Genomic DNA, 24,993 nt, shown 5'->3' on the forward strand with positions numbered 1-24,993 from the left:
CCCGCACAAAATTTTCTCTGTTTTTTTAATTGTCCCCGCACAACTGGGGACCATTAAATAAACAATCACCTCATAAATACTTGTCAGTTATCCCCGCACAAAATTTCCTTTTTTTTTTAATTGTCCCCGCACAACTGGGGACCATTAAATAAACAATCCCATTACCCAATGATAAATACTTCTCACACATAATGATAAATACTTTATGTTACATAGATAAATACTTTATGTTACATAGATAAATACTTTATGTTACATAGATAAAAACTTTTCAGACATAATTGCAATTTTTTAGTAAAACATCAATGATAAATACTCTAAGACATAATAATAAATACTCTATGTTACATAGATAAATACTCTATGTAACAAAGATAAATATTTTATGTTACATAGATAAATACTTCTCAAACATAATTGCACTTACAGTAAAACATCAATGATAAATACTCTCATGTATAATGATAAATATTTTATGTTACATGGATAAATACTTTATGTTACATAGATAAATACTTCTCAAATATAATTGCAACTTACAGTAAACATCAATGATAAATACTCTCAGACATAATGATAAATACTTTATGTTATATAGATAAATACTTTATATTACATGGATAAATACTTCTCAGAAATAACAAATAAATATTTATTAATGGGGATTGTTATTAGATAACAGTATAATTAATGCGGGAATTGTTTTTAAATGAATAATTAATGTGAGAATTGTTATTAGATGAAAGCATAATTAATGCGGGGATTGGTATTAAATGACAGTCTAATTTAATGCGGGGATAAATGAAAATTTTTAGTGAAATAAGTGAGGAGATATATGGCAGTTAAGGAAGAGAGAGAGAGTGCGGGGATAAATGGAGGGACAGAGGTGGGGGGATTAGTATAATTATTCTAAAAATTAATATCTTCTGGTTTCACTTTTATGTGACTCAATAAGTTAAAAAGTTGACATTAAAAATTATTCATATCAGTGTATTTTTGCAAGCTCATGATAACAATCAAAATCAAGTTGAAATGCAATAATCTTTACATGTACATAGAGAAAATAATATAGATCATATCTAACATTTTATTTGGACATTAAAATTTTAAATTTTGAGTTATCAAAATTAAAAAAAATAAAGACATGACGGAGACATTTCAACTCTCCTTATTGTTTTTAGGTTACATCCAAAGAATATAATTTAAGACTTAGAAAGCTAAAAGAGCAACATCATTACTTATTCTTTCGCTTCTATTTGAATTAACCAAACACAAAGAGGAACAATTTTAAACCCCTTGGTGCCGTTCCGCAAGGGCCTCCTTAAGGCTAAAGGAGCCTTCTTTAGCTTACTTAGCTGCTTAATCTTGCTGAACACCGGTTCCTTAGCTTGGATTAAAACAACCTATAGTATAGTGCCAATCCGAGCTCCCTGCACAATTTAAATTTAAATTAGTGTAAGTTGCAAAAATAAGTAAAATACAAAAAAAAAAACAGATTTTATACAGTCCCTATAGTATAGTGCCATTTTTACAAAATACAAAGCCAAGAAAAAATTACTTTAAACCTTAACTGAACTGAAGAACACAGAGTACCATGAAATTTTCAGTATTTTGTATTTATAGAATTAATATTAAATTAATATAGGATTCTAGATGGATTACATGGGCATTTCAATTCGGTAGGAAAGAACCAAAATTTTGTTTCGGTTCTTTCTACCGAATCGAATACCCATGTAATCTGTCTAGAGCCCTGTATTATTTTAATATTATTTCTATAAATAAAAAATTATGTGAAATTATTGGTCATATGGGTCAGATTTGTGCAGTTTATTCAGTGCTGCAATGGAAATTTGCAACATAAAGATGCAGGATATTATTTCATGCATCAAAACTGTAAACCCACAATAATAAAATTTTAAAAGATTGCTTCTTACAAGAGATAATACTCTAATTACTCTCTCTACTAGATAATCGCATGGCTTGAAAAATCCACCATATAATTTGCACCAAGTCATCAGTCTACTATACACATAATTTGTTCCCATTGTATCAGCCCAAAACAATATTCCTCCCCTGATATATACAAAAAATATATATATGATATCGGTTATGGGTCAATATATGGAAAGTAAAACATCAGTAATGCCCTTGTAAAAGAGCAAATTTACAAAACTTGAAGGGTTTTAATAAAAAGTAACCTGTAAGAAGGAAAACTCATGCCCATGATTGATGCAATATCTAGGTCAGGACATTTGACTGAAATACCCTCATCAAGTATCCGGCATGCCTCATTCACAACTGGGAAAAACAGCATCTCTACTATATCCTTATCTGTTAATCCAGCAATCTGTTATTGGGCAAGTGTGAATTGCATTAGAAGGGTAAAATTGGTACTTCTATAAATTTAAAATGAGAATAGTAAATAAATTGGGTAAAATGATATTATGAATTTTAGAGGGGTAATACGTAATTTTGAAGTTTTCGAGGGGTATACATGAAATTCGTCAGCATATTTATACATCTGCCTACTTTTGCTGCTAAAAGCATATCTGTTCAAGGAACGGTTTCAGGAGTGCAACAAGAGGCCAATTTATCACAATTTTGATCACTTCAATTATTTTAGAATCCGTCGGCTCATTGATTTGTTTCACTAATCCATAAAATATTAAACGAAATAAAAAGAATGGAAGAATATGGGTAGAAAGAAAAGAAAACAGTATATGTTAACATGGAAAGATACCATGGAATCAGGGGCAAAACCAGATAGCCTTCTTGATTTTTCAACATATTTTGCAAGTTCAGGATCTATGCTTGCCTTTCTCTTATCATCATAAATGTAAAATCCCTTGCCAGAAGCTTCTGCTGGCAAAATTTATCAATAGACTTTAGTACCAGTTGTACCAGTTATACCAGTTATAACAGTACTGGACTAAATTGGATTTTCTTTAGGGTTTTAATTAGCTTGGTTTATTTTGTAATTATTAAAACACATGGTAGAAGAACATATAAGTACCAGTTCGTTTATCTTGAAGCATAGATGGAATGAGCGAGGAGTTATAGCATCTTTCAGGATAACTCCAGAGGCATTGTGTATCAGTTGCTGCAGCAACACCAAATCCTACCAGATCAACCAGTCTAAAGGCATAAAACAAGAATTAAAAATCAAACTTTGTTTTGAAAGTTCTTCATTGTTTTCAACTAAACTCTCTTCCAGAAAAAGAATAGAACCACAGCTGAATGTGTCACAAGTAATTAGATGACGTGACATTTTTCTTATAAATTTAAAATGAGTTTTAATTGAAAAGTCAATAAATTGATTAAATTTGTAAGTTTTGGAAATTTAGAAAGGTAAATATGATGTTATGAATTTTAGAGGGGGAGATACGTAATTTTAAGGTTTTTGAGGGGTATATATGAAATCCCCCCAATATAAAAAACATCACAATTAGAAAATACCTGAAGGATCCCATGGGCATGCCGAACTCAACCATGGCCCGGTCAATTTGGTACAAATCGACACCGTGATCAATCAGAAGGAAAGCTGCCTGAGTGTAAGGGAAGAACATGCGATTAACAGCAAAACCAGTACAGTTTCTGACGACTATTGGAGTTTTGCGAATTTTTTTGGCCAAGTCGAGCAGGTCGACCACGACCTGAGGAGAGGTGTTGCGGGTGCGAACTATTTCCAAAAGCAGCATCACCTGTGCCGGGCTGTTGATGAAAATGATAAATGATTTTACTGCAGTAAGAACCTGTAGGGATAATAGTAATATTCTTTGTTTAACCAGAGAAGGTGAAATCTATACCTGGTTGGTTTGGACCTGACTTGATAGTGGTTAAGATGAGGTGGGCTACCATGCCTTGGGAAGTAAAGCTCTTGTTTTACTTCCTGCCCTTATTTTGCGATATAAAAGTTCAATCTGTCAATTGGTGACCAAATTTTACATTTTTTGGAACTTTTGACTATTTTTAGAATTTTTGAAAATCATTGTTTCTTTGTGGTCCAAAATTTTCTAATAAACAGTTGACCCAATTAAAACTAAAATAGGTGCAAAGTAGTGAAGGCAGTAAAATCAAGTGTACAATTGATAAACAACCAACTGATTAATGACAAAATGAGTGGTTTCCTGAAAAAATGTGCACCAGCTATGCGATCTTGTGAGGCAGTTCTTTGGCCAATCAAGTCCAAGTCTATTGTAGAAGTATTTGTAGCAAGCACGCAATTCGAGTTGCAGTATTTCTCTAGGTCACAGAATATCTGTTGCTTTAGTGAAACATCTTCTGTTACTGCCTGTCATAGACAAGGTTTTAAAAGAGAAATATATTAGTCCAAATATTTTTGGTATTGATTTACCTTCTTTCATTTTATGCATAAATTTATTGTAGAATGATGAACGTAACAGGAAAATTGTGTACCGAATAAATAAAGAAAAATATTAGAATAATATTCCTCAGAGAGGCTATGGTATTTTGCATAGCATAGATGAGTCTGTACTATGGATCGATATCTCCATGTTTAAAGTCCAAAAAGTCAATCTGAGTAGCTTAACATGATTTCCATATTAAAATATACATGGAGATCAAATTTTACACTTTTCAGAATTATTTTAGTATTTTTTTTATATAGGTTAAGAATCACTACTTTCGAACGGTCCAAAATTCTTTAGCTCAAGTGATTTTCTACCTACCTAAACAAATTGTAAAAAATAAAAAAATAAATAAAAAATGTAAAATTTGGCCTCCACGTACATTTTAATATGGAGTCATGATGAACGGTTTAGATCGACTGTTTTGACTTTGACATGGCGATATTGATCCATAGTACGGACCAATCCATGCTATGCATAGTATCATAGCCTCATTCAAAGAACAATATTAGCATTGGGCTGGTTCTGTTGCATGCGAATATTTCTATGCAATAATTATAATGGGTATATATGCAAATTGTTCAGCTATAAAGAATAATAAATGATACATTTGTAGTCTACACTTGCCACACTAATGACCACACAATGTTGTAATTATTCTCTGTTGCATGTGATCTGATACAGACTGCTTGATGCATTATTCAATGTTGTAATTTCATCTGGTACAGAGTACTACAACTGTTTGAACAGAAAATCAGAATCTAATTTCAATGTTGTGTGGCTTTACCAGCATTAGTAGTGCAATTGGTATTGTACCGGTATATGAAGTGGTATGAGAATTCTTGATGCAATTACCGAATTCCAGTGGTTATTTGGGAATTGCATCTATACATTCTTTACTGAATTAAAGAATGACATTTAAAATAGCAGTACAATTCAATCAATAGTAAAAATATAATATTGGGCATTGCTAGTTCCTAGGGGCACTGTTTTGAAAACCCAATTTTATTTAATTATCAGCATTCTCTTGCAGTGAAATAACCCTTTAGCTTGCAAACCTTCCTCGCTACACAACAAACACAAAAATAGATGGAGTACTTTAGAATTTGAATGTACTAGAAGTACCATGATAATTTATTTATTTACTTAGAAGTGACTTTTGAACCGGGATCAATAACTCAGATCCAAAACATTTTATATTTTTCCAGAACACAGAAAGAAATATTTTATTTTTCTTATAGCCGCAAAAAAATTCTGACTGAAAAATGTTGATCCGAGTTATTAGTCGCAGTCTTTCTAATAAATTATATGATATGGTATTTCATCTATTTTCAAAGAAATATAAAAATATTTCTAATATCTCAACAGAAAAAATAAAAAGTCATAACACCTTCTATTTAATTAAAATAGAAAAATCAGAAATCTTAAATTTAATCTTCGGCTCTGTCGAATGATGTCAAATCAAATAAAAAATTAGAACCGCCATGATTCTCGGTGGTTTGGGCATTTTTAAAATTCCTCAAAAAACGTGGGCAGTTTTGTAATTTTCTATTTAATGTTGGATATTAATAAAAAAAATTGACAAAATTATCATTGTTAAGAATTTCTGGGTTGATTGTTTTACATGATAGAAATTTCTAATCCTATCCTGATTTTCTATATAGATAAAAAGTAATATTGGTTGTATGGTTGATGGGAATACTTTACTCAAATTTATAATAGCCCACTATCTCTAAATAGCAAATTAAATAATAGAAAGTACCTTGTAGTATACGATTCCCTTAACCACTGCGTTCATGAGCCAGTGTTGTCAAATCTTGATTCATAGTCGTGAATTACTCTTGCTGCAGTAAATCTGAGTAACCACTACGTTCATATAAATTTGAGCAAATCATCATCATCATCATCATCATCATCATCATCATCATCATCATCATCATCATCATCATCAAATTCATAATCATCATAACCATATATATTCTGAATGGTATGCATAGAAAGATTGATTAAGAATTGGCACCAGATCATATAAATTTCATCCGATCGAGGTGGTTTAATTTAGAGGATAAACAAATTGCAACCATGACAACTCGTATGTAAGAGTATCGTATGACATGACTACCAAAAAATGTATTTTCCTAAGCTGAATGGTATGCGTGGAAAGAAAAAAACAAAGTAAAGAAATATATTCTGATTCAAACTTTGTATTTGAGTAAAAGAAATAAAGCTTAGAAAGTAGATATTGACACTTATCAATTATCTACCAACAATATTATATAATAATAGGAACTTGGAAGTACCTCATTGTAGTTTATTCCATGATGCAAGCACCACTCCTTTAATCCAGGGCAACCCCAAACCTCAACTTTGCAAGGCTCTGCAGGAAGCAACTCATGCACCAATACTTGCAATTTTTGACAGTATGAAATCTTCAAACTTCTGAGTGAAGGAAGGTTTGTCAACCCCAACAACGAGGTCCCATATGAACCCACCCCTGCTCTCATTGTCAATTCAAGAGATGGTTCCATAAACGAGCACAAGTTCTTACAATAATGGATGGAAAGTTTGACCAATGATTTCAGGTTTTGTATTCCAGGCATAGATACTAGCTGATCGCACTCATCAATTTCCAACTGTTCAAGTTCTAATGGCAGGGACTCTGCCTTTAAGAACTGCAAACTATAAAAGGAGGTAATTTTCAAATACTTTAGCTTGCATAGGCTGCCAATCCATTCTGGAAATGGAATGCCATGGCAACCTTCTATTTCTAGCTTGGTAAGATTAGGGTGAGGCTGGAGACTAACCATCACCGAAAAACAACTTTGTTCTTCAAGAAATATGTTCTCACCTCTTTCGATGTCTAACTGAAATATATTGTGCAGTCCAGTGCCATAATCATCATCCTCATCCTCATTCCAGTTTAGTGCTAAGTGTTCCAAGTTATGCATACTCATAAGGTTAGCACATTGGACATCCATTAAATTGGAAATATTTTTCAATCCACTTAGACAGAGTGTTCCGCCCATAACAGAAAAATTCTTTAACCATCCTATTCTCTTGCATTCAACCCTCACCTTTAGTTCTTGAATTTCTTCAAATTTGCTCAAGCTAGGTAAACAACTCACACCAGTATGCCAGATTTTCAGAGTTGTAAGATCTGTAAGGCTCCCCATGTCACTAGGAAGCTCTTCAAGAAGCACGCATTCCATAAGACAGAGTTTCCTCAAGGCCTTTAATTGACAAAGGGAACCGGGCAACACCCAGAGGCCAGAACAACATTCAATTTGGAGCTCTTCTAAGCTAATTAGATTTCCTATGTTGTTTGGTAACTCCTTAATTTTATCGCATGAACAAATAGAGAGTTCCCTCAAGGCTGTGAGTTGACAAAGGGAAGCAGGCAACACCCGGAGGCCAGAACAACATTCAATTCGGAGCTCTTCTAAGCTAACTACATTTCCTATGTTGTTTGGTAACTCCTTAATTTCACTGCATTCACCAATACAGAGTTCCCTCAAGGCCTTGAGTTGACAAAGGGAATCAGGCAACACCCTGAGGTCAACACAACAATAAATTCTCAGCTCTTCTAGGCTAATTAGATTTCCCATGTTGTTTGGTAACTCCTTAATTGCACTGCATTGACCAATAATGAGTTCCCTCAAGGCCTTGAGTTGACAAAGGGACTCAGGCAACACCTCGAGTTTATCACAATTATTAATTATCAGGTCTTCCAGGCTAATTAGATTTCCTATGTTGTTTGGTAACTCCTTAATTTTATTGCATAAACGAATAGAGAGTTTCCTCAAGGCCTTGAGTTGACAAAGGGATTCAGGCAACACCTTGAGTTTCTTACATGTAATAATTATCAGCTCTTCTAGGCTAATTAGATTTCCTATGTTGTTTGGTAACTCCTTAATTTTATCGCATGAACAAATAGAGAGTTCCCTCAAGGCCTTGAGTTGACAAAGGGACTCAGGCAACACCTCGAGTTTATCACATTTATTAATTATCAGCTTTTCCAGGCTAATTAGATTTCCTATTTTTCTTGGCAACACTACGAAAGAACTTCCCCTAAGAGAGAGATTTCGCAAGCTGTAAAGGGAGCATATGCATTCAGGTAACGTTTCAAAATTACCAAGTAAAAGATAACGAAGATGTTTCAAATTACCAATGGAGGAAAGAGATTGACCTAATCCATAATCATCGGATTGCATTTCTAGAGCTCTTAATTTTGGTGCCATTGAAAAGTCAAAAGCATCTGAAAAGTTTTCAATAGTTATAATGAGTGTACGCAGAGTAGTGACCCTGTCAGAGGGAATAGGATCTTTTAGTATCACATTTTTAGCGATATACAAATGATGTAGTACATCAGGAAAAATTGGGAGCTTATCACACTCAATTGAAAGGCAACCATCTTCTGAATTCCGTCGTGCTAAATCGTGAACTATATCATGCAACTTAAACTTCCGGCAAACCAAATCATTCCTCTCATACATGCCTTCTCTTTCAAACAAGGACCTTTGGCACAGCTGCTGTGCATATTCAAAACCAATCTTTTCTGGAGTCTTGTTTCCTTTAGACTCAATAAAACCCTGATACATCCATAATTCCACCAAAGCTTCTACATCGTATATGTGATCTTTAGGAAACATGCAACAATATAGAAAACAAGACTTCAGGTAAGTGGGAAGGCGTGCATAGCTTATTTGAAGAGGTGGAAATATCTCATTGCTAGCATCTGTCTCCCATAGCTCGCTTTCCAAAATCTCTCTCCAGCTCTCTTCTTCCCCCTCATGCCTCAAAAGGCTAGCAATTGACTTCACAGCCAGGGGCAACATTCCACACTTTTTCATGATTTGCTTCCCAATTCCTACCAACTTCAGGCTCTTATTCTGATCTACGCGACCAAATGCATAATGTTCGAACAATTGCCAACATTGTTCAGTTGACAAACAACCAATTTTGAATGTTGGCTCTGTTTGCATGATTCGTGCGACAGAATCGTTCCTTGTAGTAACTAGAATTTTTGCAAATTTTGCTGACATAAAAGGAGTCTGAAATGAATCCCAAACACTCTTCTTCTCATTCCAGACATCATCAAGGACCAAAAGGATCCTTTTCCCACTTATCTCCTCACGAATTTTATCTTGCAAAACACTCAAATTTGTGAGATCACACCCCTTTTTTGTAATAGACTCCATGAATTCCTTGGTGAGTCTTTCAACATTGAAATCCTCTGATACGCATATCCACCCAAATTTATCAAACCGTTGTTGGATTCTTTGATCATTATAGGCATGTTGTGCAAGGGTTGTTTTGCCAATGCCCCCCATGCCAACAATTGTCACCACCGAATAAACATCACGTTCAGTGGACAAGACATCAATCAGCTTCTCCTTTTCAGTCTCTCGCCCAAAGATTTTCGACTCAACTACAAAGTGGCTTGTTGGAGCTATTTGCAATTCGTTGTTGTAACGCATGGGCCCATCTCCCTCTGACAATTGAAGTGCTATCCGATCTTTCATAATCTCATGAAATCTGCTCCTTATTTGCTGAATTTGATCAAGCATGCCGTATGGAACCTGGAGAGTTATAATTACCTTGAGAATGTATGACCTACTATAATGTTCTTGTACACAACTAGTTGTATATTACAGGTGTTTGCATTTCATAAGCAATTTCATTATTTACTCTTTGCAATTCTTGAACAGAAAAGCTTTTGCAAAAGGTAATTAAGTTAAATTAAATTAATTACCTGAATTAGCTTCCTTCTACGAGAATCTTGTGAAGAAGCATCTCTTGCCTCAACTTCTGCCCGTAAGAATTCGTAGTGGTACTTATCCAGTACATCCTCTGCATCATACGCAACACCCTTGAGCTCCTTCAACCAAAGCTTCACTGACTTGTCTCTGATCTCCCTCTGCTCGGCATCGTACAGCGTGGTTTTGATCCGCTCCAGCATCCCCATCACTTTTTTCAATTCAGCCTCAACTTGGTGGTTTTGATCTGCTGGAGGACACTTGGAAGAAGACGGAGCTTGTGCAGATGCAATGACAGAGGGCAGCAATTTGGTGCCCAAAGAGAGAAGGTTGTTAATCACTCCACCTAGACCCATGATGGTTCTACAATTGCAAACTCTCTTTTCTCTTGTGCTGTTGATATGAAAATGGAACGATAGATATGTTAGATAGAAAAATAAATTATTGGGGAGTCGGAGAAGGCTGTTAGTCAAGTCAAGAAATGATTGCAAATTACAAAAAATTGAAGTAAAGAAAAGTCAAGTCAAGTCATTATACCCACGCGTTTTCCTCAAAAAAATAAAAAAGTAAAGTAATTATTGCAAATTAAGTCTCCCTTGGTAGGCGGCGTGCATGTGCTGTCTCTTTTGGGGAACATTCTTAGAAAGTGCACCGTCAGTTTTTCTTATAAAACCACTTTGAATTTTAGAGGAATGGAGAGCCTATCTTTCCAGAGAAAATCACAGCCTCACATTGAATTAGTCTCATCGATCCATTAATTACTGTTTGATTTTATAATTTCGATTGTCATATAATCTTACGTATAAAATCATAAAATAAACTATAAGTCTATCCGTTTCAGTATAAGATATAATCTTAACTATTAATACACGCCACAAATCTACCCGTGGAGAATAACGCGTTTCTGCGTTCACATTTCTTTCTTTTCTTCCCCAGCACACGCCTTCCCCAACACACGCCACAAATCAGAAACGGGTTTTCCTCAAAAAAAAATAAAAATAATAAAGTAATTATTGCAAATTAAGTCTCTCTTGATTGGTGGCGTGCATGTGCAGATGTGCTGTCTCTTTTGGCGCACATTCAATTCTTAGAAAGCGCACTATTTTTTTTTTAAGCTCTATTATGTTTTGTTTAAATTTTTTGGACTAATTAAATTTTTTACTTGTTCTATTCTATTTGTTCTGTGATGATTAGAATTATACGTATAATCGCATTTGATGGTGAAATTATAAAAAATAAAACGTACGTACATGTTCAACAAATAAAATTTTGTACTAAATTTTTACCAAAAAATTATCACAACAAATTATACACATAATCTGAGTAGTGTTTTGTACTAAGTGCGCAAATTATTACAAATTATATGCACAATCTAATCAACATTTTATACTACAAATTATACGCAGAATAGAGTAGAACAAAACTAAAAAAATTATTTGGTGCGCTTCCTAAAAAAAAAAAATTTGGTGCGCTTTCCACCCAAAAAAAATTAATTTGGTGTGCATCCCCAGCTGGCACACCAAAATATTTGGTGCATACCTCTAGGGTACGTGGGGTGGTAAAATTTGAAATATGGAATTTTGGATAGTGGTTGTTTTATTTTAAATTATTAAATTGCTAACTAAAAAAGTTTCAGTCTAAATCCGCTCCGTATTCGTTCTAGAAAAATATATTAAAAAAATATTATTTATAAAAATGAGTGCCTACAATAAGTGTTCTCCTAGGAATTTCCAATATTAATATGTATCGTCTATTCATCTAAAAAAAATACTAAATTCAATATTACTTATTTTATTTATTTATTTTACTTATATAAGAGTTAAGCCTACAACCAATTTGACAAACAAATACTTTCTTTAAGAGTGTCATTGCTACATGCTAAATATAATTAATGACCGCATTTGGATTGTATTATGTACGATTGACAAGTAATTCTAGAGGGAATCATATATAGCAGCAATGGCAAGCCTTTTTGTGTCTCTCTGGGCACTGGGCTCCACTAATTCAGGTATTAATAAAAATTAAGTACCATCCTTAGCTATCACTAGATATGCACCACCTATGTTAATTATAAATTAAGGAGGGTTAAAATGCACCCTCACTTTTGTGTTCCTAATGTGCATACTTTTCTTATATTTTCATTTTTTAAGTTTAAATAGTCGATTCGAACCTTTCAATGTGTTCTTCGTATTAAAATGTGCTTGGAAAATCATCACTTTGAAAATCATCACTCTGCTGAATTTTTTATTATCACTTTGCTGGAGGGGTATTTAAAGATGAGGCAAGAAGGATTTTGAATAAGATATGTGCTAGCTACTTAGTACAATCGCTTATTTTTTTTTAACCGTCCCGCTATATCGCTATAATCGCTATCTAAACCATTGAGTATAATTTAAAGAATATTTATGAAACTTGTAATAATTTTTCATGTTTGTCTTCAAGTATCTTATCTAATACAATCGTATATAATAAATTCTAGTGATATATGTAAAAGTAAGAAATTTGACATGTAAAAAAGGTTATGAAAATAATAATTTTGTAAAGGTAGTAATGCAAATGATATTATATTGTGGACATTCATGCAAAAATAAGTTGCGTGTATGGGAACTTGCAGCTATATTGGCTGGAATGAATCACATGTTGTTTTATTGCAATTTCAAATGGCAAAATAGCAATTATCTTTCCAAAATCAATCCAAAAGAAAAAAAAAATAAGAAAAAAAAATATGTCGACCTTTCAAGACCTGAATCAACACCATGCATGCTTCTACGGGTGCAAACGAATCGACCGAGTCAAAATTACTCCAATTTAAATTTGATTTGAATTAATTTCAAATTAATCGAATTTTTTACGAAATCAATTTCGAATTATTTACAAACTTTTTTTTACGACAAGAGTGATCGTAATCGCTGAAAGCGAGATGTGAAAGTCGTCCAGGATTTTAGAACTGAAAACGAGAGTTACGACTTATGATTGGATGGGCTTATATTTTAACTTTTAAGTCATCAGCGGAAATCAACGGTTCACATTACTTTGAGATTCGAACTACAATATTTCGTTAACCTATTTTGAATGAATAGGATTCAGTTTGAATTTGGTTTGAAATAATTTCGAACTATTTCGAATCAAATTTTTCACGAACTTTTTCGAATCAAACTCGAATAGAATCACGAATTACAAATTTTTTGTGCAGCTCTACATGCTTCCCTTCCATCCTTTTTTCCTTCCTTTTATATTATTATTATTATTATTGGAAATAATTGTTATCCACAGGATAAGAATCTCCAACGTCCTCAATTTTTGTTAACAGTTTACCATCATTCAATATTTTTGGTGGTTTTCAAAGTATCTAATTTCTTCTATTCAATGAGATGTAAACACTTAACAGTTGTTGCTAGGTCAGGGCAATGACTTTAGTTTGCATCTCTCTTGCATTTTTTTTAATCAAAATATGTTTAATGATATACTAAACATTTTTTTAAAATAAAAAATCTGATTTGTCATGAAACATATTGATTATTTTTTATTTCAGAAATAATATAGATAGGGGGACACCACACAAATTCTCCCCCATCCTAAACTAAATCAATAATTCGGTCCTTACTATTTTTTTTTTTATAAAACAAACATCAATTCAGAGGTATGACAAATTAGTTTTTTAATTTCTATAAAAAAATGTATAGTGAATGTAAAAAAAACAAAGTTCAGTAATAAAGCCTACGGGTAGTTGTGTCAAATAAGAATTTTGATTAATAAAAAAAATTTATGTTTCTGAGCAATTTTGGTGCAACATATTTCAAAGTCAAATTTCTTAATTATCCCTGAAAAGAATGGAGAAGCTTCAGTGCAGCTCAGACCCAGCATCTGCGTTCTTCATCCAGCTGTTCTAAATCTAATCAACCAGCTTTGTATATTCTGATGGTCAAAATTGGGTAAATATTTGAACAGATGAGTTTTAGTTTCATGCAGTGCAAATAACATGTGCAGCTCTGTTTTGATTCTATAGTACAAGCGCTGTATGAAGCTAAAATTGTTCTGTTAAAATCTTTACCCGTGCATTTCCTGTAACCATTTATGTTGTGTCGAATTGTGTATTGAACCCGCAGAAACACCGTAGCACACGGAAATGTCGCCGCAAAGTAATCAGAGAAAATGCTTTTATTCACGTGGTGGGACCTCTGGCTCTGGGTCCTAAGCCACCCTAACGAATAATAGGACACCACGTGTCCATGACGAGAAAAGGGCGCTATTTGTGTGGTCAATTATGTTATATAACGCAAACTCAAACGCGGAATGGGTTGAGTCATTCGTTGCACGTTGCACATTTCTTAACATAAAATATTGCATGCATATTTTTAAGGGAAAATCTGTGTTGTCTATTCAAACTTTCAAAATAGTTTATTTTTCATGAACAGATCATAATAGCTAATTTTTCTATATAAACTTAAATTTCTTTTTTCTATATCCTTCTATTTATTTGAATTTTTATTTAATTATTTTAATAAATAAATTAACAAATATATCCTTTCATTTTAAATGGAAGGTCTTTTAAGTCAATTGAATAAGAAATAACATAATTATTGAATAACAAAATCTGTGTTTCATTTCGATAAACTCTTTTGGTATTCAAAATAAAATAGGTACCAATAGCCAAATTCAGACCTGTTAGCCATGGCTAGAGTTCAAGCTCCTTCTTCTGTTATTTCTTACTCAATTGAATTAAAAGACCGTCCATTTAAAATGGAAGGATATATTTGTCAATTCATTTATTAAAATAATTAAATAAAAGTCAAATAAATAGAAGGGTATAGAAGAAAGAAATTTAAGTTTTTATGAAGAAATTGGCTATTATGATGTGTTAATGAGGAAATTGACTATTTTGCAGTGTTCTAAATAGCGCGCTATAGCGTTTTTGGACCCTAAACGCTAAACTATACAATTAAAACACGTTATTTGAGCTATAGACGCTATAGCGGTAATAGCGGTCCGCTATAGCGCATAGCGTGTAGCGCAAATAGCGCCCGCTATGCAACATGTTGTTTTTTTTTTTCTTTTCAATTTATATGGGCTTTAAATAAAGGCTCAGATTGGATTTTAACCGTGATTTTTTTTTATAATTGACGTACTAAGCTTTATATTAAATTATTAATTATTATTTTGATAAAAAAATTATTAATTATTAAATGAGAGATCCATCAAACGAAATCAAATAAGGAAGCTACAGCGCGCTATGCAACATGAGCTGTTTTTTTTTTTTAATTTATATGGGCTTTAAATAAAGGCTCAGATTAAATATATTAAGATATTTCTTGAAGTAACAAAATGATACTTACTATATGGTAGTTTGAATATTTTGAATATATTAAGATAATTAATTATGCCATGATGTCTAGGTTATTTTGAAATTTAAATAGAAAAAAGATAGATTATGTCATGATGCTGAATATATTTTGAATAGAAAAAGATCGATAGTTTATGATATTAGTAATACTATGGATATTTTGAATCGCAATTTGGACTTTGTATTGGTTCAATATGAATACTATAATTTTTTAATCAATTTGATATTATTTATTGTTCTATGAGACTTAGATAATGTTGATATTTAGTACAAATATATGATATAATTTTTATAAAAATAAAAAAACGCTATGTGGCATAGCTTTCGCTATAGCGACGCTATTCGCTATAGCTTTTTTTTTCAGCTTCCCGCTATGACGCGATAAACGCTATTTAGAACCTTGCTATTTTGAAAGTTTAAATGAACACACCGAAAATTTTCTCTATTTTTAAAGTAAATCCATATTATATATTTTGGTGCCTAAAAACACTATAGAAAAATTCTCCTGTTTATTTTAAAAACTTTCTATTCAAGTGTATCAATTGTTTTCTCTCTCTCAAAAATCATCATATAGTATTGCAAAATATTTTCTTTCTATAAACCTGTTTTTATTTTTGTGAGTTGTCATATACTAAACAACATAACAAATTTTATCTTAGCGTTAGATATTAATATGTACTTATTTTTGCGTCCAATATTAATATAAAAATACCTGACGCTGATAGGCGGCTCCAGAAAATGTTCTTTTCATAAAATATTTGTACAAATTAAGTGATTTTTTTTTTTTTGCTGATAAGCTTTGTAATCATCTCATATTTTATAATTGTCAACAATTGTTAAAAAGAGTTACAAATTTAAAAAAGTTGACAACTAACACCATTTATTTCTTCTTAAATATAAATTTGTAGGTATATACATCTGTTGAAATTAATCTAACTTATTTTTTAAACTTAATCTTGAGTTATAAGATAAAAATAAATAATCACAACGATATAACTAAAATAATAATTAGACATTGTATCTCTACTTCTTTAACTAACTTTCAAAGAGAAATAATCATTAAATGCTAAAATATTATATATGTTTGCACCAATATTAAGAGATAAGGATGCCAAGGAGACAAAATTTTAGGAAGTCTCAAGGAGGCCACCGCCCCATTACTTTAATAACATGCTTTTCATAATATACAAGTTAATACCAAACTGTTAGGGATAATATTTCAAAAGTGCCTCTGTCAAATCAGTTTATTTATTTATTACCTTGGGATAACAAAAAAAAAAAAATTCTAGTTGAAACCTCCTGTCATGATCTGTCAAGATTTGGGAGGATATAAATACTTTCATTTTTTTTTCTTTATTGCTCTCCAATCATTTGATTTTTAAGTCAAATGTTGATTTTTTTTTCTTTTTCAAATTACTAACAATTAATAAAGTGTTTATTTATTTATATTTTGGTAAGTGTGTTGGATCAGCTGTCAAGATTATCAAATAAGTTTGTAGTCAATTTAATTTTTATAATTTTTATTTAATAGTATAAACTATTATCTTAATAGTTTAATCAAGATGATCTAAGAAAATTATTTGTATAAAAGAGATCTCATTAAAAGCCACAAGATTCATGAATTATATATATAAAGAGAAGGAATGTTGGTTCATGAAAATCGTGTGGTATATGTGCTTCTCTTTATATGCTTCTTTTAGCTATTTGCTGTTTTAAGAGAAATTTGCACGCACCTTTATCTCATTTATTTTAAAGTTATTTCACCTTTTCTAATTTTATCAGTAGTTATCTCATTTTTTTTATATATTAGCAATACTAAATGTATGCATATATGCTAGGAGTCGGAGAGTTCATCTGTACAGACGAAATCTCTATTGTCCATCAATTAACCATGACCGTTGATCAGTAAATTAGGCTTTTATACATTTGTTGCATGCTATCCACGGTGGAGAAATTTATATTTAGTGAAAACCGGATCCGTCAAAAACAAATAATTTTCTTTTCTTTTCACAAAATACTACTGTCATCCACTACCTCTCTTCTGTCATTCACTATCTCTCTGTCGGTTACCTCTCTGCTGTCATCCACTATCTCCCTGCCGGTAATGTGTCGCATCTTTCGATAAAAAGAACGCTAGTGCGTTTCCACATTTCTAATGGTGGTCCGCGAGCATAAAAGAAAAGAAAAAAAATGAGAGGACCTGTAGATTTCATATTTTCTATTAGATCTATTTAATGACTAAGTCTAAATAGTTTTCAAATTTTCTATGGTGAAGACATTGTAACTAATTAAAAGCTACTAAGATAAAATCACTGATTCGGTCCCAAAAAAGTATATAGTGTGATCAAACTATTGTGTTTCAGTCTCATCTATGGAATGAAAAAAAAAAATTCATCTTTTTTGTGAAATTAATTTTATTTATTTCTAAAAATAAAAATAAAAATTGCAACTGAACTATGCTGATAAAGTCCGTTGACCCTGTAAAAAGCTAAAAGAATGTTAGGTATTTGTTTGCTTAAAAAATATGCACGTGGAACAATCCTAAAGTTATAAAAAAGATTTTATATTCTAGAAAAATCTTTTATGATAATGCTTTTTAAGGATCGCTTCTTCTAGGTATTTGCTGTTTCAACTTTTAAGAGAAATTTATATGGCATCTTTATCTCATTTATCTTGAAAGTTGGCAAGGCATCTCTCTCAACAAGTAAAAAAATTATAATTACAACTTTCTGTATTTTTGTCTTGAATAAATTCACCAATATTATTATGCTATCACATCATTTCATTAATATTATTAACAATTAGTTAATTTCACCTTTGTATATAATTTTAATAAAAACAATACCTACATTTAAATCTATCAGTAGTTTATTTTAGGTATCCTCCTCAAAAGTTTCAATATTACGTATTTTTGCTTCAAAAATTTATAATATTGTATTTACACTTCAACATTGTAGAATCAGGTATTTACCCAATTCATCAATTTATTTATTAATTTCAAATTCATCACCCTTCCAAATTCATAATTCTCATTTTATCCTTATAAGAAAAGCAAGCTTTTACTATATCTCTATTAAGAGATAAGGATACCAATTACCAAGGAGACAAAATTATAGGAAGTCTCATAGAGGCCACCGCCCCATTACTATAATAATATGCTTTTCATAATATACAAGTTAATATCAAACTATTAGGGATAATATTTTGAAAAGTGCCTATGTCAAATCAATTCATTTTTTTAGTTGAAACCTGCCAGTGATCTGTCAAGATTCGAGAGGATATAAATACTTTCAATTTTTTCTTCAATATTGCTCTCCAATCATTAGGTTTTTAGGTCAAATATATATATTTTTTAAAATCACTAACAAGTGTTTATTTATTTATATTTTGGTAAGTGTGTTGGCTCAGCTTTCAAGATTATCAAATAAAGTTTGTAGTCAATTTAATTTATCTTTTATTATTATTTAATAGTAGAAACGATTAGCTCAATAGTTTAATCAATATGATCTAAGAAAATTATTTGTACAAAAGAGATCTCATTAAAAGCCACAAGATTCATGAATTATAAATATAAAGAAAAGGAATATTAATTCATGAAAAGATATATTTCAGGCCAAAAAAAATATATATATAAGTGTGTCTCACACTGGTTCTATCTTGGTTGGGTATATATGCTTCTTTTCTTGATAAACATCATGTTGTTTGTACGAGAATAAAGTATTAAGTATGTCTTATATGATATGCAAGAGACGAGTGAACCAATTTTTTTTTACCCTATACCCTTATAAGAAAAGCAAGCTTTTACTGTATCTCTATTTTAATTGTTGCCCACCCAGATATTTTAATTCAGAAACAAGATGAATTCTTTTATTTTTAGATAAATGGATGAAATCGTACTAATGATTCGATTCCTATTGGAGAGAGGCTAGCATGATCAAACTAATTTACTATACTAATGATTACACAATGTGAAAAATTGATGGGGCCAGTTGGCCTCATTCCAATGGTAGACCGGGTGTAAAAACGAAAAGAAAAGAGAGGAGAGGATCTGCAAATTTTACAGTTTTTATTGGAATTGAATCAATAGTTTAGTCTCAGTAGTTTTTGAATTTTCTATGATAAAGACACGCTGCAACTAATTAAAAACAACTAGAACAAAAATCATTGATTCAGTCCCAAAAAATATTTAATGTGATAAATCGTTGTGTTTCGGTCTCATCTATGGGATGAAAAAGAGAAACAATTCATCTAGTTTTTGAGAATTTGATTTTTTTATTTCTAAAAAATAAATAAAAACGATTGAACTATGTTGATAAGGTCCGTTGACCCTTGGAAAAAGCTAAAAAAATGTTAGGTACTTGTTGGCTTTAAAAAAAATATGCATGTGGAACAATTCAAAAGTTGTAAAAAGGATTTAATATTCTGAAAGAATCTATTATCTTTTATGATAATACTCTTAAGGATTGCTTTCTGTAGGTATTTGCTGTTTCAACTTTGAAGAGAAATTTGCAAGGGATCTTTATCTCATTTACCTTGAAAGTTGGTAAGACATCTCTAAAAAAAAACAGTAAAAAAAAAAAAAAAAAAATTATACTTACAACTTTATGTATTTCTGTATTGAATTAATTCACCAATATTATTATACTATCTCATCATTTAGTTAATATTATTTACAATTAGTTAATTTAACCTTTATATATAATTTTAATAAAAACAATACCTACCTCTAATTTTATCATACTTATCTCATTTTTTTATGTATATTAGAAAAATAGCGGTAGGTGAAACTTTTCTGACGAGCAATTTTTTTTTTTGACGATTCCATTGTGTTCATCTGACGAAGCCAATTCAAAATTTAAACCATTTTATTCTTAAATATAATAGGTGAAATAATTTTCTCGTTTCGTTTCAAACTTAAAAAATGTTTAATATCTTGTTGGTTGATGAGGCACATAACTGGGTGGGCAACAATTAAAATATCCAAAAAGAAAAAATATATATAGACTTGAAAGCTAGTAGATCAACAGCCGTTTAGCATTATTTCTGTTTTATTTGCATCAACCAAAGAAATAAAGGTTGATTTATTCATGTAACCCATTTATAACTGAGATTTCACTTGATCAATGTTTGTTTCATGCCCAATTTAAATTTTATAAATGGCAGTTGCACAAAATAACATGCAGGCCCAGTAAATTGATATATGGTGCCATTTTATATAAAATTTTGTTTGAGAGTTAAAATGCCTCTATTTTTTTGTATATTTATCATCCTTTTTTTTAATAACAATTATAAAATTTATATGACAAAATAAAACCGTTAAATGTGATCTATGTTATTTTCTCTATATGCATATAAAAATTAATATTTTCCAGTTTTGTTTTTACGTGAATTAATAAGTTAAAAAATTGACATTAAAAAATTATCCATATCAGTGTATTTTTACAAGCTCATGATAACAATCAAAATCAAAGTTAAAATGTCATAATCTTTACATGTACATAGAAAAAATAATACAGACAATATCTAACAGTTTTATTGACATTTTAAGCTTTAAATTTTGAGTAATCAAAATCTAAAAAACAGAGACATGACATTTGAACTCTCCTCATTGTTTTTAGTATATAACTGGGTTACATCCAACAAATATCATTTAAAGACTTGAAAGCCCAAAGAGCAACAGCATTACTTATTCTTTAGCTTCAATTTGAATTAACCAAAGACAAAGAGGAACAATTTTAAACCCCTTATAACTGAGATTTCACCTGATCAATCCGAGCTCCCTGCACAATTTAAATTCAAATTAGTGTAAGTTTTAAAAAAAAAAAAAAAAAAGATTTCATACAGGCCCTATATCAGTTATTCTTGATGGATTACATGTGCATTTCAATTCGGTAGAAAAAAAACCGAAATTTTTATTTGGTGAAAAAGCAAAAGTTTCTATAGGGACCAGCAAAAAAATTCGGTTCCTCTAGAAGGGACCGAAACTTTTTTTTTTTCAGTTCTTTCTACTGAATCAAAATACCCATGTAATCCATCTAGATTCTTTAGAACCCTATATTATTTTAATATTATATCTATAAATAAAAAATTCCGTGAAAACTATAAACCCAAATTATAAAATTTTAAAAGATTGCTTCTTACAAGAGATAATCCTCTAATTGCTCTTTCGGCTAGATAATCGCATGGCTTGAAAAATCCACCGTATAATTTGCACCAAGTCATCAGTCTACTATACACATAATTTGTTCCCATTGTATCAGCCCAAAACAGTATGCCTCCCCTAATATATATATAAAAAAAAGAAAAATATGATATCAGTAATTAGAATTACAAATTTACAAACTAAACATGTATGAATGAATCACATTGGAATTAATTTTTCAAGGGTAATTGCAAATTTACAAAACTTGAGGGGTTTTAATAAAAGGTAACCTGTAAGAAGGAAAACCCATGCCCATGATTGATGCAATATCCAGGTCAGGAAATTTGACTGAAATACCCTCATCAAGTATCCGACATGTCTCATTCACAACTGGGAAGAACAACATCTCTACTATATCCTTATCTGTTAATCCTGCAATCTGTCATTGGCAAGTGTGTCAATTGCATTAGAAGACAGAATATTTTTCTTACACAGACTACATGTTTTTATTTTCTAATAAAGAGCAAAATTGGTACTTCTATAAATTTAAAATGAGTCTTAATAGACAAGTCAATAAATTGGGTAAACATGGTATTGTGAATTCTAGAGAGGGAACTACGTAATTTTGAAGTTTTTGAGGGGTATATGTGAAATTTCCCCCTTAGCATATTTATACATGTGTCTACTTTTGCTGCTAAAAGCATATATGTTCATGGAATGTTTTCAGGACTACTACAAGAGGCCAACCCATTACTATTTTGATCACTTCAATTATTTTAGAATCCATCAACTCATTGATTTGTTTCACTAATCCATAAAATCTTAAACAAAATACAAAGAATGGGAGAATATGGGTAGAAAGAAAAGAAAACAGTATATGTTAACATTGAAAGATACCGTGGAATCGGGGGCAAAACCTGATAGCCTCCTTGATTTTTCAACATATTTTGCAATCTCAGGATCTATGCTTGCCTTTCTCTTATCATCATAAATGTAAAAACCCTTGCCAGAAGCTTCTCCTGGAAAATTTATCAATAGACCTTAGTACCAGTTGTACCAGTTATACCAGTACTTGACTGAACTGGATCTTCTTTAGGGTTTTGATTAGCTCAGTTTATTTTGTAATTATTAAAAAATATGGTAGAAGAAAATATAAGTACCAGTTCTTTTATCCTGGGCATAGATGGAATGAGTGAGGAGTTATAGCATCTTTCAGGATAACTCCGGAGGTATTGCGTACCAGTTGCTGCAGCAACACCAAATCCTACCAGATCAAGTAGTCTAAAGACATAAAACAAGAATTAAAAATCAAACTTTGTTTTAAAAGTTCTTCATTGTTTATAACTAAACTCTCTTCCATAAAAATAATAGAATCACGACTGCATGAGTGTTCAAATTGTGTATTCTTTCTCTGTTTAACAAAATTTGTAGAGAAATGTCACTTTATATGTGTCACAAGTAGAGAAATAAACTATTTGTTATGGGAAACCAATCAATTACAAGGTGAAACATTTTTCTTATAAATTTGAAATGAGTTTTAATAGAAAAGTCAATAAATTGGGTAAATTTGTGAGTTTTGGAAATTTAGAAAGGTAAATATGATATTATGAATTTTAGAGCGGAAGATACGTAATTTTGTGGTTATTGAGGGGCATATATGAAATTCCCCCAATTTAAAAAGCATCATAATTACAAAATACCTAAAGGGTCCCATGGGCATGCCAAACTCAACCATGACCCGGTCAATTAGGTACAAATCGACACCGTGATCAACCAGAAGGAAAGCTGCCTAAGTGTAAGGGAAGAACATGCGATTGACAGCGAAACAAGTACAGTTTCTGACGACTATCGGAGTTTTGCAAATCTTTTTGGCCAAGTCGAGCAGGTCGACCACGACCTGAGGAGAGGTGTTACGGGTGCGAACTATTTCCAAAAGCGGCATCACTTGTGCCGGGCTGTAGATGGAAAATGATAAATGATAAATGATTTTACTGCAGTAACAACCTGTAGGAATAATAGTAATATTCTTTGTTTAACCAGCGAAGGTGAAATCTATACCTGGTTGGTTTGGACCTGACCTGATAGTGGTTAAAATGATGTGGGCTATCATACTTTGGGAAGTGAAGCTTTTATTTTACTTCCTGCCATATTTTGTGATTTCAAAGTTCAAACAGTCAATCGAAACCGTTAAATATAATCTCCATATTAACATGTGCTTGGACATCAACTTTTACATTTTTTGGAAGTTTTTACTATTTTTTTAGAATTTTGAAAATCACTGTTTTCTGTATGGTCCCAAATTTTCTGATAAACAGTGACCCAATCAAAACTAAAATAGGTGCAAAGTTGTAAAGGCAGTAAAATCAAGCATACAATTGATGCAGAACCAACTAATTAATGAGGAAAAGAGGCCTTTCCTGAAAAAAATGTGCACCAGCAATGCGATCTTGTGAGGCAGTTCTTTGGCCAATCAAGTCCAAGTCTATTGTAGAAGTATTTGTAGCAACTAGCAAGCACGCAATTCGAGTTGCTTTAGTGAAACATCCTCTATTACTGCCTGTCAGAGACAAGATTTTAAAAGAGAAATATATTAGTTCAAATTTTGTTGGTATTGTTTTACCTTCTTTCATTTTATGTATAAATTTATTGTAGAATGATGAACGTAACAGGAAAATTATGTACCGAGTAAATAAAGAAAAAGATTAGAATAATATTCCTAAGAGAGCCTATGGTATTATGCATAGCGCAGATGAGTCCATACTATGGATCGATATCTCCATGTTTAAAGTCTAAAAAGTCGATCCAAGTAGCTTAACATGATATCCATATTAAAATGTACTTGGAGACCAAATTTTATATTTTTCAGAATTATTTTAGTATTTTTTTATATAGGTTAAGAATCACTACTTTCGAACGGTCCAAAATTCTTTAGCTCAAGTGACTTTCTACCTATCTAAACAAATTGTAAAAAAAAAAAATGTTAAATTTGGTCTCCACATACATTTGAATATGGAGTCATGATGAACAGTTCAAATCGACTGTTTTGACTTTGAAATGGAGATATTGATCCATAGTACGGACCAATCCGTGCTATGCATAGTATCATAGCCTCATTCAAAGAACAATACTAGCATTGGGCTGGTTCTGTTGCATGTGAATCTTTCTATGCAATAATTATAATGGGTATATATGCGAATTGTTCAGCTATAGAGAATAATAAATGATACATTTGTAGTCTACACTTGCCACACTAATGACCACACAATGTTGTAATTATTCTCTGTTGCATGTGAACTGATACAGACTGCTTGATGCATTATTCAATGTTGTAATTTCATCTGGTACAGAGTACTACAAACTGTTTGAACCAAAAAAACAGAATCTAAT

The 24,993-nt window shown here is 31.6% G+C and overlaps 2 protein-coding genes and 1 long non-coding RNA gene across 5 annotated transcripts; 1 reads left to right on the plus strand and 2 right to left on the minus strand.

Annotated features, from left to right (window-relative positions):
- Positions 1 to 1,721: 1,721 nt before the first annotated feature.
- Positions 1,722 to 23,657, minus strand: LOC144554324 (glyoxysomal fatty acid beta-oxidation multifunctional protein MFP-a-like). 2 transcript variants are annotated; one of them, XM_078302653.1, is made up of 6 exons: positions 23,307 to 23,587; positions 22,847 to 22,887; positions 22,504 to 22,625; positions 21,897 to 22,045; positions 21,606 to 21,744; positions 20,899 to 21,244 (listed from the first exon to the last, which is right to left on the minus strand). In XM_078302653.1, exons 1-6 carry the CDS (start codon positions 23,339 to 23,341, stop codon positions 21,209 to 21,211), a joined length of 522 nt encoding a protein of 173 aa, XP_078158779.1. In that variant the 5' UTR covers positions 23,342 to 23,587; the 3' UTR covers positions 20,899 to 21,208. The 2 variants fall into 2 exon arrangements, with proteins under 2 accessions (XP_078158778.1, XP_078158779.1); XM_078302652.1 differs by lacking the exons at positions 20,899 to 21,244; positions 21,606 to 21,744; positions 21,897 to 22,045; positions 22,504 to 22,625; positions 22,847 to 22,887 and adding exons at positions 1,722 to 2,073; positions 2,199 to 2,347; positions 2,741 to 2,862; positions 3,014 to 3,135 and having other exon boundaries at positions 23,307 to 23,657.
- On the plus strand, positions 3,607 to 4,294 carry LOC144554330 (uncharacterized). Its single transcript, XR_013511603.1, has 2 exons — positions 3,607 to 3,703; positions 4,121 to 4,294. It is a non-coding gene; the product is annotated as an uncharacterized LOC144554330 (long non-coding RNA).
- LOC144554305 (uncharacterized) lies at positions 4,159 to 10,531 on the minus strand. Of its 2 annotated transcripts, XM_078302629.1 has the most exons (5): positions 10,120 to 10,531; positions 6,668 to 9,946; positions 6,130 to 6,347; positions 4,750 to 5,433; positions 4,159 to 4,291 (listed from the first exon to the last, which is right to left on the minus strand). In XM_078302629.1, exons 1-3 carry the CDS (start codon positions 10,477 to 10,479, stop codon positions 6,240 to 6,242), a joined length of 3,747 nt encoding a protein of 1,248 aa, XP_078158755.1. In that variant the 5' UTR covers positions 10,480 to 10,531; the 3' UTR covers positions 4,159 to 4,291; positions 4,750 to 5,433; positions 6,130 to 6,239. The 2 variants fall into 2 exon arrangements, with proteins under 2 accessions (XP_078158755.1, XP_078158756.1); XM_078302630.1 differs by lacking the exon at positions 4,750 to 5,433.
- Positions 23,658 to 24,993: the final 1,336 nt, after the last annotated feature.

The sequence above is a fragment of the Carex rostrata genome, chromosome 5 (genome assembly GCF_964058835.1).
Source record: "Carex rostrata chromosome 5, lpCarRost1.2, whole genome shotgun sequence".
NCBI classification, from domain to species: Eukaryota; Viridiplantae; Streptophyta; class Magnoliopsida; order Poales; family Cyperaceae; genus Carex; species Carex rostrata.